Source organism: Telmatherina bonti, assembly GCF_933228915.1.
Source record: "Telmatherina bonti genome assembly, chromosome: 10".
NCBI classification, from domain to species: domain Eukaryota; kingdom Metazoa; phylum Chordata; class Actinopteri; order Atheriniformes; family Telmatherinidae; genus Telmatherina; species Telmatherina bonti.
This window is the reverse complement of record NC_136628.1, coordinates 37,675,180-37,696,742: the sequence shown is the minus strand read 5'-3', so window position 1 is coordinate 37,696,742 and position 21,563 is coordinate 37,675,180. Positions and strand designations below refer to the sequence as shown.

General features: G+C 43.7%; 1 protein-coding gene across 1 annotated transcript in view; it reads right to left on the bottom strand.

Moving 5' to 3' along the window:
• LOC306761771 (glutamate receptor 1-like) overlaps positions 1 to 21,563 on the bottom strand; it is a gene marked incomplete at both ends in the record, with an annotated part of 117,777 nt that overhangs the window by 22,610 nt on the left and 73,604 nt on the right. Inside the window, 9 exons of the mRNA XM_079248052.1 lie at positions 2,434 to 2,681; positions 4,120 to 4,318; positions 6,083 to 6,218; positions 6,932 to 7,049; positions 11,110 to 11,325; positions 13,262 to 13,468; positions 17,013 to 17,123; positions 19,291 to 19,395; positions 21,297 to 21,464. Of these exons, the coding sequence (XP_079104178.1) occupies positions 2,434 to 2,681; positions 4,120 to 4,318; positions 6,083 to 6,218; positions 6,932 to 7,049; positions 11,110 to 11,325; positions 13,262 to 13,468; positions 17,013 to 17,123; positions 19,291 to 19,395; positions 21,297 to 21,464 (1,508 nt within the window). The remainder of the gene's footprint in view (positions 1 to 2,433; positions 2,682 to 4,119; positions 4,319 to 6,082; positions 6,219 to 6,931; positions 7,050 to 11,109; positions 11,326 to 13,261; positions 13,469 to 17,012; positions 17,124 to 19,290; positions 19,396 to 21,296; positions 21,465 to 21,563) is intronic.

Sequence of the window (21,563 nt, the reverse complement as noted above, 5' to 3'; positions counted from 1 at the left end):
GTCAGAGGAGCAGAGAGGACACCTGCACGACTCCACCTACAGTCACAATGAACAGCCAAATCCGCCACTGATCCCGCTCTGGATTACAGAGTGGGACGTAAATTACAAAGTTTTTCACGTCACGCAAAAATAATTAATTCTATTTGATTACATTCACAGCCTCTGTCACTTACTCACCTCATCCACTGTGTGTGACACAAGCATATTTATCTAGCTCCTCATGTCTCTAGAAAGTACAGAAAGCAGTGGGAATCAAACCCTGAATTAAAAACTGTCTGAAGCCGTTTATTGGAGACGATACGAGGGCATTCTGCCTGGATTATAAGACTGATTTCTACGCTAAACTCTGCGATTAAAAAAAATATACGACAACTCAGAAACGTATCCATAAAGCAAAGCCTTATAATAGTTCATCATTTGAAAAGTCCCCCCTAGAGCCCCTATTTTCATACGTTGCATTTATTACATCATGCAAAGGCACTTTATTTTGTTTTAAAATGACATGTTTCTGCCACTGCTTTAACTGTTCAATAAATACGGTTTTGATCAGTTTGCTTCGTTACAATTTCATCCTTTTGGCATAAATGTTTAAAATCAGCATATCTTAATGCAGTATGAACAATTATGTTTTAATGGAGACACAAAATCATCTTACTGATGTGACTGTATGCACCAAAGCATTCATTCAAGGCTGAGGTAAATATCGAGATATATATCGTATATCGTGACATGGCATAAAAATATCGGGATATTACTAAAAGGTCATATCGCCCAGCCCTATTTCAACCTTTTCACAGTCAGATCAGGATGTTTCCACTCGCTCTGATCATTTCTGCGGTCTAGGGTTGCTTCTGAACATGCGTGAACCACATGTAGGTTACGTGACAGTGTCAGGGAAGACTTGGAAATGGTGACAGCAGAATGGAATGGGACTGCAACGAGTGTGTTTTAGTGAGAAACTGAAAAAATTAATTGTAAAAATAAAAAACGTCCTTCCACACTAGGACACACCGTGCATGTCAAAAGGTTTATGATCATAGTAAATGTGTTTAATCATGTAAACTGATCAGATTTATCCCATGCAGTAACCTCCGGCAGTCAAAAGTGAAGCCAAAACCTGCAGTTCCCCCTTCATCCACTAGGGGCTGCAAAACAGAGCAAATCCCCATAGACTCTCATGTTAAAAAGACTAACTTCACAGCAGAAATAAACATCTTCACAGCAGAAATAAACATGTTTACAGCAGATATAAACATGTTTACAGCCTGGTACAAAAATCCATTTTAGGTTTAATAGGTCAGGTTTACCTTCATGACAACTGTGGGGGGAGTGAATTTTTTTCTAACTTGCCCGTTTAAAAGTAATTGAATCTGGAAGTTCAGAATATTTAGGGGCGTGTCCTTTTGATTGACAGGTACCCGATCTCCCACTTCAAGGAGGAACGCAGATTAACTGCAGTTTTTAGCCGGTTAGCAACGTGACTTAGCTTTAGTCTGCTTACCTCTGTTAGCTAGTTAGTGCCATATTAGCTTGGTTAGCTCTTAGCTACAGGCAGGTTGGAGTTCGCTAGATTTCAATTATCCACGCTCACAGTCCTCCTCTCAGCTCTATCTCTTTCCCCATATTTGTATTTTCCGGGAGAGATGACACACGTGACGTTACCAAGATGGTGATGGTAGGAACCGCCCACCGAGCTTCAGTTCAGCTCTTCGGAAATCATTGGGTGACGTCACGGAGGCTCCGCCCATCTTTCATAGACAGTCTCTGCAGTCTGTTCAGTAGCCATTGATTTGAGACAGGTGTGTTGCAGCAGAGAAACATTGAAAGGAAAGTGGGGAAAGGAAATTCTGGGCATCTCTGTTGTAGCTTTTGCAAAAAAAAAAACAAAAAAAAACGGGATCCATTTTTAATTGTTGTCCAGCTTTACTTTATTCACATCTTGTTTGAAAGCAAAATTTTATGAGGAAACGTTTCTATGAGAAACTAAATTCAATGGGAAAATACTGCAGATTCATCTGTGAAGTCAAGCGAATGTTTGGTGAAGGAAGAAAAGCTTCAATGGAAACCCGACGCTCCTTGTTCAAGTCATTTGTAATAATATGTAAAAGTAACAATAAGTATTTTTCACGTTCATAATTCAAACTAAAAGTCTCTTCTCACGTTTAATCGCATGTTTTATGATCCAGATCTTTCTTTGTTGAAGCTGTAGGTACCGGTGTCCAGACACAAGAGGGCGCCGCAGAGCTGCTTTCGTTACTGGCTGAACATTAATTAGAAATTTAACGAACCACGTTGGATCATGGGTTGTTTTTATTTAGGAACCTCTTGATACACATTTTTAGCAGTTTCCACAAAAAACAGAGAAAAACAGGACAACATGAACCCCACAGTGACGTCCCCAGTCCAGACTTCAGTCCAGACGCTCGGGTTTACCTGAGGGGCGATCCTTTGGGCGTGGCCACTCCGTAGCCTTTAGAGTCCAGGTTACCTCCTACTTTCATGGTGTCGCAGGGCTTCCTCTGCTCGATGTACTCGTTCATGGCAGACTCCAGCAGGTAAGCGTACTTCCCCTTCGACTTCCTGACTCGTATCACTCCTTCGTTGGTGTTCTTCACAAACACTGACGGGTCTGCGCTGCGCATGTATGACCACATCTTCTCGAACACAGCAATCTTCGACCGCTGAAGAAAGAGTTAAGAACCACAACATTACTAATGTCTCCCTCCAGTTTAGGTCCTCCTGCGGGTTTTAAATGTTTCCCTGCTCCAACACATCTTACCAAATCAATAGTTTATCAATTAGTACAGAACTTAACTGCAAGCTGTTGGATTACTTCTATTTGATAAGTTATTATAAGCGATATAAGCTTTACAAGCTATTGTGGTGTTTTAGAGCCTCTTTGTACTGCGGTGTACCTCCAGAATGGTAATGCAGTGGTTTGAAGCATATTTGATCTGTGATGTACCTCCAGGTTGCTAATGCATTGTTTTAGAGCCTCTTTGACCTGCGGTGTACCTCCAGGCTTAATATTGGACCCACTTCTGGTTTAGCTCTAAACGCTGCTTCCTGGGTTGACATTTAAAATTGCATTTCATCAAAGTTTTCTCAGTCCCAATAAAAAAGAGACAGATGATGTTACCATGAATGGCATTGTCATCTTTTGGGGGAAAGAAGTGCTGTTGATGGGAAGTTTCTAAGTGAAGACTTCCAGCCTAAGTTTGACTCCCGGTCAAAGACCAGCAGGCTGAAACATGCTGATGCTTTTAAAGGTAAAGATAAATAGTTTTTGGCGAGTTTTACTTGGTTCATTTGGACCTTGCTGGTCATGCTGAAGGTCCTGTTCTGAACCCTTTGAAGACACATGATGGAACTTTTTGCCATTTTTCCTATAATGCTCGCCCTATTGTCTAACCCAGCCTTCATCTTGCATCCTACCTGACCTGTTAGCTTTCTCCAGCCAGAAGAAGACGATCTGACGATGACTCTTGTTTTGTCTCTTTCTTTCTTTTAATATTCTTGCATTTTCTTTGCTGAATCAGCGACGTTGCGTGTTCAAAACAGTCAATTCCTTATTATACCGTGAAGCAAAACAGCTACAACATCACGTCCCGGATGTAAAAGTTGTATAGTGTTGGTTTCTCAGTCTCGGGACGCTGCTGGGCAGCAGCGGCTTTAGAAATACACATGATAGATGTTGTCACTGTCATCAAACAAGTCCGGGACATGAGGTTTTAAGATCAAACAGTTACGTAATGTACCTTTAAGATCTGTCACATGAAACGAGAAATGTGCTGAGAAGAAGTTTAAATAAAGTTCAAAATGTCCCTGCTTAAAAGAACTCAAATTCAGTTTGTATGTGTTTGTTATGAGTTTATGTTTGGTTACATGAAGCTGAAAGTTTAGTTGCGATAGATAAACAACCAGTTCAGTAGCAGTAAATATGATTAGCATGATAATGACGGGGGTCTTTGGGGAACTCTCCCCTGCAGGTCTCCCTGAAAGGCCGGGAACTCCTACTGTCCAGGTTGTAGATTTCAGGTTCAAGTCGACTTTCTCTCATAAAAGACTTTTATGGCTCACAGAAATATAAACTCATGAAGTCAGAATGACTGTCTTCACCCTGAAGAACTCTTTGGTGGAGCCTCCGTCCAGCGTCCCGTAGGCGATCTCCGTCTGCTTGGCCAGGTCCTCGGCGCTCTCTATCGGGGAGACCATCCTCTCCACGGTGAGGAAGGCTGCCAGGTTGGCTGTGTAGGAGGAGATGATGATGAGGGTGAAAAACCACCAAACTCCTCCCACAATTCGACCTGAGAGAGACCTGGAGAGAAGGGAAGCAGTTCAGGAACATCATATCCTACAGATACGTGTGAAACTGTCTGAACCTGCAGTTTCACCTGAAACACCAACAAAACAAACTCCTGTCAACATTTCACTCCAACTTTATGCTCTCTCAAACATTACCAAGCATTTATACCATAAGAAATATTTATATCTGAAGGTGAAGTCACAGTTTGGATTTAACGTGTTTTGCCAAACATGAGAGTCGATATTCTCGGCACCGCAGCCAGTGGTTGGATATAACCTTCGCCATCTCCGTAAGTTTGAAGATGCAGCGATGGCATCTTCCTTCATGGCTTCATGCGTCAGCCATTTTGCCACTAAACATCTTTATTTAGCTGTTCTGTGATTGGACGTCAGTTACAGATGATGGTGGTGATTTTTCTTCCACAATCAAACCAAAATGGCCATTTTTCTTTTAGAAATATAAGTAAAGTTTGACTAGTCCTTCACAAGAAGCTTTTTTTTCTTTTGTTGGTTGGTTGTTTCTCTCTCCAGTCTGCTCCCATCCTGTACCGTCCCAATCACATGAATAATAGTAAAACTGACTCCCATCCTTTGGATCCCAGAGGAATACCGTGGATTCCTGAAAAAACCTCTACCACACACAATGGGATGGACTGGACATCTGGCTTGGCAGTCATTTTCTTGCCGGGCTTCTGGGTTTTTATTGGTCTCATTGGCTCCTAAAACCCAGTAGATCACAGACGAAAACGCATTCCCAGTTTACGTGACTTCTCTTTGACTGGAAAGGTCAAACATGCAGCAGCTCTCTGCATTGTTCTCTTATTCTAGAGACGACTCTCGTAGAGATCCACATGGAAATCCAGGCTTTCTGACCTGCTTGGGTCGTGATGCAGATGCATGACTTTCTGCTTTACAACATGCATGTAACAAATCCAAACATTTTTTAAAGCTCCAGCTGCTGCGGTACAGTTCTCCACGCCTACGTTTGGGTTTCTGGCATCCGAACTTCACTTCTTTGGGTCTGTTTGCTTGTTTCTGACAGTATCTGGCAACCCTGAAACTCTCAAAAATCTGGAATTTTGATTCGTATTACAAGTGAAATCTGAACCGTTCACATGAAAAATCTTTATGAACTGGACTTTGGTTATGGTCAGACTGGTAAGACTGGTCAGAATGGTCCGACTGGTAAAACGGTCAGAATGGTCGGACTGGTAAGACTGGTAAGACTAATCAGACTGGTTGGAGATGATGGAAAAACAGGAAGTCCAAGTTTTAGACAGTAAAAGACAGAAGGTTTTTTTTTGGCCTTCTGTTTCCATTTTGGAACAATATCATGTGATCCACATGTGAAGATCACGTAGATCACATCTGGTGCTTGTATGATCCACATGTGATTAACTGAAAATGCTCCAGAAACACGTGTGTGTGGAACACGTGATTTTTCTGTCAAGGCAGATTAAACAAGAAGAAATCTTCATGGACCAAACGCAACCTTTGACCCTCACACACACACACACACCTGTACGTTGCTAAACCTGCAATGTGTGTGTGTGTTATCAGGACATTTGGACAACATTTCTTTAATGAGGTCATTTCTGGAAAAAACTCGCTTGTATGACCATTTGAACACACCTGTTCACTGAAACACAGAGCAACACGTCCAGAATAGAAGCAGCCTGAGGCCTGAACATGGCTGCAACACGCCACACACTCAGCGGCACGTCACACACAATCCGATGTCTCGTGGTAATACATGTGTCTGTCCAGGTGTCCTTACCTGGGGGAGATGTCGCAGCCCTGCTGCATGAAAGCCCCCAGAGAGAACCAGAGAGAGTTAAAGATGCCAAAGTCGTTGGTGTACTCCGGGTTCTCTTTGTCCTTCTGCTGGTTCTGGTTCTGAGATGGAGACAACCCTGCTGGAGGAGACAGAAGAGGTCTGGTTGGCGAATCGTCTCGTCTTGTTGCTCGTCGCTGCTTTCCTAGCTGAGGATTGAAACGCTTCTCGGAAATTTTGATTGCAAGTAATTAATTAATGTTATTTCCATATTGATTATGGTCACATCCAGAATTTAATTTCATTGACTGTTTTATTGGAAACCAATCAATGTGAATCTTTTCTTTGTTGTTTCTATAATAATTACCATTAATATAGTTTCAAGCTGAGAGATCGTCCAAACATTTGTCGAAAAATATGATTGATCATCGGCAAAAGAATTCAGTAGCGTACAGACAGTTTATGTGCAAAATAAATCATTTAGGTCCAAACGATGACCCCTGTGGGACACCATGGTTTGTGTCCAGACACGCACAACATGTGTAAGCCAATTTCAAAGACTGCCATGTGTTACTCAGAGAGCTGTTAACCCACCTCCATACGACGCCACATCGTTCCAGTTTTACTGGTAACCTGTCATGGTTGATTGTGTCAGTTTCTTATTTCAAATCTATAAATCTGTCAGCAGTTAACATTTTCTGATCTGACGGCATTTACATACCTAACAAACACAATTCCAAGAACTTTTATGCTGCAAAAATACTGAAAAAATAAATTAAAATAAAGTTCTGGTCTGAAAGGGGGGATGATGGTGGGCCATTAAAAAAAGAGATGATGATGAAGAAGAGATACCTTGGGAATGAGGAAGTTCAGAGGAAGTTGTGGGTGGAGCTCGTCGGGAAGAGGGGACGGTTTCATCTTCATCATCAGAGTCTTCACCTTTCCACTCATAAGGACTGAAACGACTCACCTGGAAAAACAACATGTTTACATTTTTTTGCTTCCATCCATCCATTCATAAAACCTCCATCTAGAAACCATCCATCAATCCATAAACTATCCATCCATCATTGCTTCATCCATCCACTTATCCATCCATCCATTCATCGGCTGTAGCTCAGGAGGAAGAGCAGTTGTCCTTCAACAGGTAAGTTGAGGGATCGATTCCAGGCTTCCCCTGAAATGCCGAAGTGTCCTAGGGCAAGACACTGAACCCCAAACTGCCCCCCGATGTGCCTATCGGGGTATGAGTGTGTAGAATGAGTGTGTGTGTGAATGGGTGAATGTGACAAGTAGTGTAAAGCGCTTTGAGTGGTCTGTATGACTAGAAAAGCGCTATAGAAGTACAAGTCCATTTACCATCCATAAACCATCCATCCATCATTGTTCCATCCATCCACTCATCCATCTATCCAATCATCAATCCACTCACTCATCCATCCATCATCTGCCGCTTATCCGGGGTCGGGTCGCGGGGGCAGCAGCCTAAGCAGGGAAGCGGGGGGGATCCCGAGGCGTTCCCAGGCCAGCCAAGAGATATAATCCCTCCAGCGTGTCCTGGGTCTTCCCCGGGGTCTCCTCCCAGAGGGACGTGCCTGGAACACCTCACCAGGGAGGTCCAGGAGGCATCCTGACCAGATGCCCGAGCCACCTCAACTGGTTCCTCTCGATGCAGAGGAGCAGCGGCTCTACTCTGAGCCCCTCCCGGATGACCGAGCTCCTCACCCTATCTCTAAGGGAGAGCCCGGCCACCCTGCGGAGCAAACTCATTTCAGTTATTCTTTTAAGTGTTGTGTCACAAAAATACACATTTTAATTCTGAGGTTTGATTTCTCAATTTAATTCAGCTTTATTTGTATCGCGCCACTTCACAACAATGTTGTCACAGGGCACTTTACATACTATTAGTAGTACAAAAAAGATCATTCTCACCATTTACGTAATGACTCTCAATGTACACCTCATCATCTCCACCTGTTTGGCTAGTTAATACAAATATCCAAACAGCCAACTACAGAGCAGCAACTCAATGCATTTAGTCCCCGTAAACATAGTGACGATGACTTGCTGAAGTTCAAAATGTTTGCATAATTAAATTTGCTGCATTTACACATAAATAAAACTATCCCTCCTTTTATGGCCCTGGATGAGGGGTCTTAGGATGGAAATCACTGGTCTGATCGGTCGCTGTGTCAACATGAAGCAAAAACACACAACAGAGCATTTAAAAACAACAAAGTGGTGAGCAGCACACAGCTCGTCCTAGTTTACAGTGATACAGGAAGACAGAAAGTCCTGCTTCCACACTGAGATGACAGAATAATGCAGGTCAGACGGTTCTCCTCACTCTGACTCCGCTCAGCTGCTCACGGTAAACAAACATGAAAGAGGAGGAGGAGGAGGAAGCAGCAGGAGCCGACACAAGATGATCTTTTGAGACTCTCTGAGACGCACAGGGACATTTCCACGTCCCAGATACGGGTCAACACAACAAGACGAAAAACAAAACATAAAGGGACGAGTTTTTCTTCTAATAAAAAGTCCAGGCAGCCTTATCACCATTTTACTATAAAAATTTAAATAAAGTAGCCTTTTTATCTAGCAAAATGCCTGAATGAATATAAATGCTTTTCTTCAGGTTTACCGGGCTGCAGAGGATGACTGCGCCTTCTACTGCGCCTCAAACTGGCTGGCATCTTGTGGAGGATGGCTGCCATGTGGATGTCAACATATAAAATTCTAAACAAGACATGATGGAACGGGAGATTCTCATGGTGATGAGGTGGAACGGGAGATTCTCATGGTGATGAGGTGGAACGGGAGATTCTCATCATGATGACGTGGAACGGGAGATTCTCATGGTGATGAGGTGGAACGGGAGATTCTCATGGTGATGAGGTGGAACGGGAGATTCTCATGGTGATGAGGTGGAACGGGAGGTTCTCATGGTGATGAGGTGGAACGGGAGATTCTCATGGTGATGAGGTGGAACGGGAGATTCTCATGGTGATGAGGTGGAACGGGAGATTCTCATGGTGATGAGGTGGAACGGGAGATTCTCATGGTGATGAGGTGGAACGGGAGATTCTCATGGTGATGAGGTGGAACGGGAGATTCTCATGGTGATGAGGTGGAACGGGAGATTCTCATGGTGATGAGGTGGAATGGGAGATTCTCATGGTGATGAGGTGGAACGGGAGATTCTCATCATGATGAGGTGGAACGGGTGATTCTCATGGTGATGAGGTGGAACGGGAGATTCTCATGGTGATGAGTTGGAACCGGAGATTCTCATGGTGATGAGTTGGAACGGGAGATTCTCATCATGGTGAGGTGGAACGGGAGATTCTCATCATGATGAGGTGGAACGGGAGATTCTCATGGTGATGAGGTGGAATGGGAGATTCTCATGGTGATGAGGTGGAACGGGAGATTCTCATGGTGATGACGTGGAACGGGAGATTCTCATGGTGATGACGTGGAACGGGAGATTCTCATGGTGATGACGTGGAACGGGAGATTCTCATCATGATGAGGTGGAACGGGAGATTCTCATCATGATGAGGTGGAACGGGAGATTCTCATGGTGATGAGGTGGAACGGGAGATTCTCATGGTGATGAGGTGGAACGGGAGATTCTCATGGTGATGAGGTGGAACGGGAGATTCTCATGGTGATGAGGTGGAACGGGAGATTCTCATGGTGACGAGGTGGAACGGGAGATTCTCATGGTGATGACGTGGAACGGGAGATTCTCATGGTGATGAGGTGGAACGGGAGATTCTCATGGTGACGAGGTGGAACGGGAGATTCTCATGGTGATGTGGTGGAACGGGAGATTCTCATCATGATGAGGTGGAACGGGAGATTCTCATGGTGATGACGTGGAACGGGAGATTCTCATGGTGATGACGTGGAACGGGAGATTCTCATGGTGATGAGGTGGAACGGGAGATTCTCATGGTGACGAGGTGGAACGGGAGATTCTCATGGTGATGAGGTGGAACGGGAGATTCTCATGGTGATGAGGTGGAACGGGAGATTCTCATGGTGACGAGGTGGAACGGGAGATTCTCATCATGATGAGGTGGAACGGGAGATTCTCATGGTGATGAGGTGGAACGGGAGATTCTCATGGTGACGAGGTGGAACGGGAGATTCTCATCATGATGAGGTGGAACGGGAGATTCTCATGGTGATGAGGTGGAACGGGAGATTCTCATGTTGACGAGGTGGAACGGGAGATTCTCATCATGATGAGGTGGAACGGGAGATTCTCATGGTGATGAGGTGGAACGGGAGATTCTCATGGTGACGAGGTGGAACGGGAGATTCTCATCATGATGAGGTGGAACGGGAGATTCTCATGGTGATGAGGTGGAACGGGAGATTCTCATGGTGATGAGGTGGAACGGGAGATTCTCATGGTGATGAGGTGGAACGGGAGATTCTCATCATGATGAGGTGGAACGGGAGATTCTCATGGTGATGAGGAGGAACGGGAGATTCTCATCATGTATTTGCAGCAACTGTGTGATGATTCATGTCAATGTGGAGCAAAATCTCTGAGGAACATTTCCAACATTATGTTGGACCCTTTAGACCAAGGATTAAAGAATATCTGAGGGAAAAGTAGATATTAGATGGTTGACTTGTTAGAATGATCAGCGAGTGTAAATTACAGTGTCATCAGCATAAAAATGAATTTCCCATAGCAAAGTTTTTTTTACTGAGAACAGAATTGTTCCAAAATCAAACACTTGGGGAACACCTTTAGGCTCATCAGGTCAGACACCAAGCATTAAGGCAGTTCTGGAGGACAAACCTGGCACCGGAAGGCGGACATGATAACATGTGAGTGCACACAGCCATGTTTCCATCCAACTGTCAGTCTGAATTAAGATTCTGTGATACTACATCACTTTAAAAATGCTCATTAACCACTGTTCAACAAACTGGGTTGCAGTATCAGCATGTAAACTAGGCTGAAGGACATCCCCCCACCCCTGCAACCCCCCAACCCCCCTCACCAGAAAAAGCACCACGCTGACTCCTATGTAGGCAAACACAATGCACATCCAGATCTCGTAGGCCAGCGGGTCGAGGAAGGAGAAGACTCCCGGCTTGGACTTGGTGGGTTTCTTGATCATGATGGAGATTCCCAGAGACATGAAGGGTTTGGTGAAGTCGATCACCTGCTCTCGCACCAGCGTGATGGTTAGCGGGGCGACCGCCATGTCGGCCTTCTGCGGGAGGATGGAGAGAGGAGCTGTGACACAACACAGGAGCACCGTGGTTTTAGCTGCTAAAGCCAACAGACAGGTTCACTGAGTCAGAGGAAAAACATCTGTAAGCTGTCACTGTTGATCAGTGCAGGAGGCTTAGACCCACTTGTTCCTCCACTTTTCCTGTACTTGACCTAACTTACAGTAACACATTTCATGGTCAAGTTAGAACATATGCTCCCACATCCCTTATAAATACATCATATTCCACATGTTTTCATCCTTTCTTATGTAGCCTCTATAAATAACTGCATCTGGTCTCTTTGGTGGCACAAATCTTTGCACGACGCTGCAGATTTAAAGACCAGAGAGAAAAACCAAACAAGCTTTTATCTCCTGGTTGTTTCCATCCTTTCAGATGCAGACTGAGGCAGAAAAAGTCTTTTATGTAGAATATCTCTTGCAAATTTCTTAACAGCATTAAGAAAACTTTCATTTAGCTTTTCTTGTGTCTCCCATGCTTTCCCACATCACATTAATCTGCTTCAGAAAAAAATCCCCAAAAACTTCCATCGGTTTGTTTCTTACAAACAACCGACTGAAGTCACTGAGGCGGTTTCAGACGAGAATCGGTGTTCGGTGGAACACCTGGTTCGATGTGTGCATTGTAACAATGCATGCTGGTAAAGAGTCTTGAAATGCTGGAAAATCTGCTCATTTTCCTGACAAATTGAGCCATATTTGTAAGAAAAATGTATTTCTGGGACGAGCAAGAGAGTTAACTAAATCCTGAATCGTGTTATAAACCAATAGGAATGGTAGGATAGTTCATTAGATGCATTTTCATTCATTTAAGTCATTATCCTAACCGCTTAGTCCGATGAAGGGTCGCGGGGAAGCTGGAGCCTATCCCAGCAGTCTTTGGGCGAAAGGCAGGGGACACCCTGGACAGCTCGCCAGTCCATCACAGAGCCACTAGATGCATTTTGTTCCTCTGAATCAATATATTACTGTCTCTGGGGTGTGTGTGTGTGTGTGTGTGTGTGTGTGATTATAATTTTAAGGCCTTTACACACTGGGACGCTCTGTGTGATGTGAAACAGAAGGTAAATAATGAAGAATCTAAAACTAACTGGAAAAGTGACCAAAACAAAGATGGATTCCACATCAAGCGAGGAGGATAATGAAATGAGCAGGTGTGTAAAGGCCTTAACACACACAACTGCCACCTGTCTGATCTTTAGCTGTTGCTAAGGCAACAGTGTCTGGTTGTTAGCGTTGCTATGACAACTGTCGATGGACTGAAACCGACTGTCACAGTTGAGAGAAGGCTGAAAGAACCCCCCCAACAACAAAGTGTTGTTCACAAACAAAAAGTCGTATAAAAAAACTTCTGAAACACAGAGCGGCAGAAAGGTTGGAGGATCACACGGATCCAGTTTATTTTACCTGAATGTGGACAGAATTTAAATGGTGGCAAGTTAAAACACATGAGAACTGCGTTTTGGTCTGAATGGGGTAAAAGGGAGAAGAAGCGCCTGAAGAACCGTAAGTCTCAGCTCTTTCCCAGGTTCATCTGAAGACAAAGAGTATAAGTGTCAATTTACTCTAAAACCTCCTTTATCTCCATGGAAACTAGCAGGACCTTCATCTCCATGGAAACCACCAGGAGCCTCATGATTCCTTTAAAACGAAGGCAGAGTCATGGAAGACACAACAGCAGAGTTTTTTCTTTAGAGCTGAAACAAAACTTTTCAATACGAAACAGTGAAGTGAGACGTGATGCGACGAGACCGACTGTAACCAGCAGACTCTCTGCTCTCATCTGGCACCTCGTTTGTGTAACTTATCATGTTTTCTGCTTGGGATTTGAACTCTGTTTGATTTGGCATCCAAAGCAAAACGTCGTGGCTGAGAAACCCGATCATAACTGTAAAACAGGAGCATAATAACTCACCCCGTACACCAGCTCTCCCACCATGCCGTTCCACATCTTGGTTTCGGGTTCTCTGGCTCCATACTTGCCGTCGCCCACCAGCTCCAGCCGGTATGTGAAGCCAACGTGTTTGGCGATCTCAGAGGCGAGTTCGGCGCAGTAACCTTCGTATCTATCGTTTCCTACCAGTTGCTCGTGGTTCTTCTTCAGCATCATGTAGGGAGCTTCCTGTGAGGGGAAGACGGGTGGAGTTACATCTTCGCTGGCTGATGTTTAGTTTCTGTCTCATCCACTTATTTTATCCCTCTGCTGTAACCATTGTAACCTTTCCTGTCCTTTATTTTCTGACTTTATTCTTCCCTGTTTGTGAAGCGCAGCCACCTACAGATCTATCTCTCCAGTAACCTCTTCCTCTGCATCTGGAAAGGAAACCGACTGGAGGATTCCTCAGATCAGCCTGAGAGATGTGCAACTGGAGGGACTGACTACAACCTGAGTCAGTTAGAAATCCATGAGCACAAAGTTCTACATGAAATTCAGAACTACGTTTTTTCGAGTGTCGATGAGCAAGTTGACTTGTCTGGAAAATCCGCCTCAAAACGTTTTAGAGGTTTCTCTGAATGTAGATGCTCCCGTTACCAGTTTTCTAATGCGATATTAATGGGTGACGGAAAGGCAGTCCCTGTTGCCATGTCGGAAAGGCGACGTGTTCGCAGCTCGTGTTGAAGTCGACTGCAGAACAAGGCAACCCACGGCATCTTAATCCAGGTGACTTGCTGGTGTTGCTTCATGGGAAACCAGTAAAAATGGGTTTTCTATTTGTGTCTTAAAGATTTGAACATTCAGATACACAATATCACATCCAGGTCGCGTCTTTGCAATAGTAGTTGCGTTTCAATGACTGTTAATAATTTAAAAAAAAAAAACACTTACGGAAAAACATCATAATTTTACAGCATGAAGCAGAACACAGGTTCCTAATTCTGAACCAATCAGCTTCAAGCGGCGTCTGTGATTAAAACCCACTGTGGGCCAAGTGTGGGTTGGTTCTGGGTTTGGTGGATAATTAAATTTATAGAGCAGAAGGCCAGCGGATCATTTGAAATGCTCGTCAAAGTGACCTTCACCACATCCAGGATGACGTTTTCCACTGCTAACTGCACATTTCTATTCTATAATATCTAATTATGATTTTAGGAAAGAGTCAAAGAGCATATCGGTATAAATCAGGTCTTATCTGATCATTATTCCCTTTAAATTTACAGGGTAAAAGATGGTCTGGAATCATCTTAAAGCTAAAGAAACAATCCAGGTGGATTTTTTTTTTACCTCATCTTCCTCACTAGCTGCGTTTCCATCCCCCCTAGCATGACGCTAAACTTAAATATGGTAATAAAAACAGAGAATGGGAACAGCTACACCTACGGAGCAACGAGATTTTATGGGAATTACAGCGCTGAACACAATTCAATGGAAACATCTGCAGTTGTACTTTGTTAATAGTTTTTATTGATATTATTTAGCAAAAAAAGTGACGGAAACGTAACTTGTGTTTCCAAAACCTGTAAAAACATTTCGCTTTAATGTTTATCCATCCATCCATTCATCCATCCAATCCTCAATACACTCACTCATCCATCCACCTTCTGCTTCTTATCCGGGGTCGGGTGGCGGGGGCAGCAGCCTAAGCAGGGAAGCCCAGACTTCCCTCTCCCCAGCCACATTTACCAACTCTGCGGGGGGATCCCGAGGCGTTCCCAGGCCAGCCGAGAGATATAATCCCTCCAGCGTGTCCTGGGTCTTCCCCGGGGTCTCCTCCCAGAGGGACGTGCCTGGAACACCTCACCAGGGAGGTCCAGGAGGCATCCTGACCAGATGCCCGAGCCACCTCAACTGGTTCCTCTCGATGCGGAGGAGCAGCGGCTCTACTCTGATCTCCTCCTGGGTGACCGAGCTCCTCACCCTATCTCTAAGGGAGAGCCCGGCCACCCTGCGGAGGAAACTCATTTCAGCCGCCTGTATACGGGATCTCGTTCTTTCGGTCACGACCCACAGCTCATGACCATAGTTGAGGGTAGGAACGTAGATCGACTGGTAAATCGAGAGCTTCGCCTTCTGGCTCAGCTCCTTCTTCACCACGACAGACCGGCGCAGAGTCCACATTACTGCAGACGCCGCACCGATCCGTCTGTCGATCTCACGCTCCATCCTTCCCTCACTCGTGAACAAGACCCCGAGATATTTAAACTCCTCCACTTGAGGCAGGACCTGACTCCCGACCCGGAGAGGGCAAACCACCCTATTCCAGCTGAAAGTTTCACTTGGTGTCATATCGCTCTGCGCCTTCCAGCATAGCGGATGAGAAAACAGGCATAATGTCTGGGAGTTTAACATACAAGCCGACAGGTTTGTTTCCTTTTCCTAAATTTCTTGGTGGAAAGGCTGAAAGTACCAATCACTGATCTTCATCTAAATAAGACAATATTTAGTGCATGATTTTTTACCGAGCTGTAAACCGGATATTTATGTCATCACATCACACTAATTTACTCCCAATTATGTCTCATCCACCAAACAAAGTCTTTACGTTACATACATAAAACATCTAAAACATGGATGGATTTAAATTTCATCCACTTAAATGAAGAAAAAACTGAGATTGTGTTTGGAAGCTCGGAGCTTTTAAACGGTGCCGTCAGAGTTCTGGGTCCGCTTTCCTCATATTGCCGTAAACATGCAAAAAATCTGGGGGTCATCATTGACAATTCCTTTAACTTCCATCGGCAGGTTAACGCTGTAGTTAAAAGTGTTTTCTTTCATTTAAGGCCGATTGGCAAATTAAAGCCTTATCTTCCTAAACCTGCCCACCTGCTCATCATGTCCCGTTTAGATTAATGTAACTCTTTATTTTGGCGCTGATCAGGTAACCTTGCACCGACTGCAGCTCGGTTGCTTACAGGAACACAACGTTACGATCACATCACCCCGGTGCTCGCTTCTCTGCACTGGTTTCCAGTTAGTTTTAGGAACCAGTACAAGATTTTATTGATTGTTTTTAAAGCCCTAAATGGTTCGGCTCCCTCGTATCTGTCAGAGTTGTTGCATCAACATGCTCCAGCCAGGACTCTTAGGTCCTCTTCTCAACTTCTACTGAAGGTCCCATTGGCCAGATTAAAGTCCAGCCTTTTCTGTTGCAGCTCCTAAGATATGGAACATCCTTCCCCTTCACATCAGAGCTGCTCAATCTGTCTGATTTTAAGTCTGTCCTTAAAACCCACGTCTTTGTGCTGGCATTGGGTCATACCTTTCCTTGTGTATTTTAATTTTTTTTACTTTTATTTTAGATTTTTGTTTTGTGTCCAGATTTTATTCATTTTTTAATGTGCGGTGTTTAATTTTACATTGTGGAGTGTTTTATTGTTCAGCACTTTGGGCAGCTGCCGCTGTAGAAATGTGCTTTATAAATAAACTTGAAACCATCCTTCCTCTCCTGCTTTTTGTCAGCTGTTCGTTCTGCTCCAACGCCACCGCTACACCTGGTGTTGCCAGACCTTCATCTCAGAAAATAAGCCTGGATTTGTAAAAAACAAGCTCAAAGTCACTAAAAAACAAACAGACCTGAAGGTTTGTATAATGACGAACTGCATGGTGGATGCAGTCGTGTGATTACGGTGATTTCATGTCGTCATAAAGCAACTAAATCAGCTGAGTTCAGCTGGAACCTCCACTGTTACGGAAACGTGTTGGGAGATGAGTCTCTTCCCAGTCTTACCAGTATGGTGGTGATGATGTAGGTTCTGTTTAACAGACCGAAGAACTCCTCCTGCACAGGCCTGTAGACGGCTGTGTTCACGTAGCCCGTCTTCTCGTTCCAGTAGCCGATCTGGAAACACGTCAGATTCCGACGCGAAGAAAAATACATAAATATGTTTTATCTGATAAAACAGCCGAACATGAGCTAATAAATAAACTTTGTCCCAACAACTGTCAGATAGTCACATGTAATAGCAGCTGATACATATAAAACAACAATCCTGCCCTTCTTACTCTTATTTTTATTATTTAAATATCTCTAAGTACTGAAAAAATGTGTTACTTACAGAGCCTGAGACGTGATCAGTTGAGTAAATATATTTATAGAACTTCATTTGGAATTTCTTTCATGTTTTTCCAAATATTTTGCACAGTACTATGAATATATATGAAATATATTCTTTGAATATATTTTCACATTTTCATCACAAGTCATGAACAATGAAGCAAATTCTGCCAATTAGGAATAAATAAATGAACATTCCCGTTGCCATGGCTACGTATTGCCATGCGAAACATTCGGACGAAATGTTCGGCCTTCACGCTCCGAATATTTCGTCTGAATGATTTGCATGGCACTACGTCACGTCAACGGGAACGTTCGCATCAGCGATGAAATTCTGATTTTGAGATTTCCGTTTTTTCCAACTGATGTAGATTTTTCTTAATCTTCACTTCAGACAGATACACAGTCGACCAATCAGAGAAGGCGTGTTGACAGCGTCACCAGAACCGCCCGTGAGCCACGCAAGCGTCACTTTGTCGTTGCTACTTCGAACTTTGCATCAACCTGGCAACCATGTCCAAAAGCCTCTTATTGTCTGATTTTTCTCAAGCTAGCATCTGCAGCAGACTCTCACACTCCGTACGTTTACATGTTTTAATTCCTGTTTAATTCCAAATAAAAGTTAATTCAGCTTTAATCTGATGAAAAACGACCATGTAAACACTTCATTCCTGATGCTAATTTCTATTCGGAATCAAACCTAATTCCGATGTAAGTAGCTGGTTTAATTCCGAACTATTTAACTCCTCTGTCATGTAAACCTTCATTCCGCTCTAAGTTAACTCCGGTCGTTCTGAGCATGCTCGTTACCTTGTCCTGTCCCGAAGACGCGCGTTGTTTCGCTTCCCGTGTTCGGTGCTCTATCTTTCTTCTCCTTCTCAGCTGCTGCAGAAAGTGAAGTAGTATGCTGGTGTTGAGCTGCTACTTCACATTTAGAATAAAAATAGCAGCAAAACTGGAACTTATTATGTAGTTTTTACAAGTTACGACTGAAAAGACGAGAAGCAGGGAGCCAACTTTGTTTTCGGTATACGTCATACGTCACGTGCACCGTCTGTCCAATCAGAACCCTTCCCACCCCGCCGCTCTAAAGAGGAATTAACTAAGGACGTGTTTCATGTAAACATTCATCTGGAATTATTGTTTTAATGTAAACTTGTAGGAGAATATGTTCATTCCAAATTAAAAAGCATCATGTAACCGTATTCATTGTCCTAAAGTCCGTCCTGATGTGTCCGTGGTCCAGCTTCAGATCCTGGACTAAACAAGTTTCCCTCTTTTCTACACCAGGATGAATCCAGCGCCTCGTTTTCCTTTTTCCTTTGCAGCATCCAAAACAACATCTTCCTAGCTTAAATGCATCTGTTTTTGCCACACAGCCAGGTTATTCTAAAATGTTTAACCTTTATTTGTCCTTGATGTGCAGACATAAAAACATTGATGTTTCACCGTATTTATGATTTTATGTCATTAATTCACATCAATCCCAGTCTATAAAGGCCTTAGAGCTGTTTTTGTAAAAATAAATAAAAGTGTGACATTTTGCTAAAACTGGACCGTTCTGACCGACTCGTGAAACCGTTCCTGATCAGAACCAGAAGATCTGCTCAGTAAATGTCTGATTATAAACGTCGTCTGCTCTCTGAGTCAGCTGTTCCAGGCCTTCCCGCCTGCAGACAGAGTCGTGTCCTGACAGGTTCTGGTGGTTTAACAGCAGCCGGAACAGAAAAACAACCAGTTATTTTCTGCTTTTCCCTCCAGAAACACGTCCAGATGTTCCAACATGACAAAGTAAACGTAGCTGCTTCCGACAGCGGCGACGAGCGGCTCTGCTGTCCGCGGACTTCCACGGAGTCGGCAGGTTTTCATCCTGATTATCCCGCCGTTAGAGGATGCAGGGAAACCTGCCGACCGTCCCGTCACGTTAGGAGAAAACAACCAGCAGGAGCACCTTCCGGGGTCCGAGGTGGTTCAGCTCCATCACACTCAGCGTGTAGTTGGTTCGATGCCCTCGCTCGTCGAACTGGACGTGACCCGTCAGCCCCTCCAGACGCACCTGCACACAGTTTTATCACACATCAGCTCACCATGAGGGAGACGAGGACGTTTGGGTGGTCTGAGGTTGCCTGCTGCCAGCCGCCTCCTCCGGCAGGTTGGTGTCCTCATGTTTCACCTGATTTGTTTTTTATTTGTCATGTTTTTTGATGATGTTTTTAATGTTTTCTTTTTTTTTATTCTAATCATTTTCAGTTTGTCTTGATTTTTAATTTGTCTTATTTAATTAATTCTTAGTTGTGTTTTTTTTTCCAGTTTTTTCCATTTTCCAATTTTAATTTGTTTTGTTTCATAATTTTTTATTATGTTTTCTAATTTGTGATTGTGTTTATTTAAATTGTTGTCATTTTCAGTTTGTCACTGAATTTTTTAACATGTAATTTGTACTTCAGGGCCACTGTACGTATTAAACTGCAGCTTCCTTTAATTTTATGGTTTTATTGGCATTTTTCTTTATTTAATTTGACATTTTTAAACTTATATATCCAGAAAAGCTTTGACTTTAAAAACTTGGAACTCCAACCCTAAAAAGACATTTTCCATCCATTATCTGTGGCGGGGAAGCTGAAGCCCACCCCAGCAGTGTTTGGGCGGGAGGCAGGGTACACCCTGGACAGCTCGCCAGTCCGTCCAACTTTTTGTAAAATGTAAATAAAAAGAGAATAATTTTCCGCCCAGTAGAAGATAAAACAACATCTCAGGTGTTGAAACCAATATTTCAACATTTCATGTCAAATATGAGCTGATAAAATGTTTCCAAAAGTCACTAAAAAGCACTGGAGGAGCATTTATTGACGAATTAGATTAATTGGCAACAGATCAGTAACAGGACTGGTTTAACTGGGAACAGGTTAAAAACAGAACTGGTAAAAAGGAGCATTTTAAAGAGGCAGAGTCTCTCAGAGGTTCACCAGGACAAACTGGTTTAGAGATTGTGAAGAAGATTCCACCATTTACAGTGCAAAATATAAAAAGGAATAAGAAGGAATCTCTGTATGCCTGGGACAAGGCTGGATGCTGGTGATCTGTGTTTAAAGACACGGTTCTCTACTGGAAACCAGTGCATGGAGTCAGGAAGACTTCCACAAATCCCCGTCTTTGAGTGTGAACACAGAAATCCACAAATGAAATCCAGATCTGATCGAGCCATGTTTTATTCCCAGAAGAAGAAAAACAACAAATCAGACGATAAAACTGAGACATTTTATCATATGATGGAAAATATGAGCCGATTGTGAATCTGTAAAAAGTTGGAGCAGAATTAACAACTAATCAGGTTAACTGGCAACAGATCAGTAACACGGTAGAAAGAGCTGAACCAGTCTGGAAAAGGAAAGCTGCAAAGCAGTTTGGACACGAGGAGCCAGAATACCTGCTGACCGGTGCAGAAGTCTCAGGACGAGGCCACGCCTCTAAAGGCGGTGCAACAAAAAGAGTCCAGGATTGTCTCATGAGTTGATTTTTTATATAATTCTGCTGAAGTCTGGTTGAAAAGCAACGTCTGACTTTCATTTGTTATATTTCATAGAATTTTTATTTATTACTTTTGTCAGAATCAAGTTATTTCTCTAAGTTTTTCTTTCATTGACTGAAGGGAAGCAACAATTTGTCCACAAATTCCACGTCTTTCTCCTTCTGTAATCCAGTTTAGGCTTTCTGAGGACTGGAACCAAACCAGTTCTTTACATACAAAACAAATTCATGATACTTCTCTGACTGTCCTGAGTCGGGAGTCTGTTTGGGAAAACTGAAGCTGCTTTTATACTCAGCCGTGACACCCTCACCGGACATCGCTCAGTGAAGAACTTGGCTGTTTATCCACATTCAGCGTCGCTCTAAAACGTTTCTATGAGTTCATGTGTCGACGTGTTTGATGCTTCTGCAGGACGAGTGTTTGCATACCTGCTGCAGGGCTCTCTGGATGTCGATGCCCTGTCCCCAGGGAGCAGGCGGGTTGGCCAGACACTCCCCTGCGTTGCCACGGCGAGAGATGTCGATCCGCTGGCGCCGCAGGTTCTGGAAAGCCCTCGCCATGACGTTCACGCCGTCGTAGGTCAGAGCTCCGGTGTACTGCGCGGTCAGAGAGGAGACGCCAAACAAAACCAGCGGAGCGGCTTTAAAGAGACAGTTTTATACGTCACGTCCATAATTTATTCTTATTTCTTCATT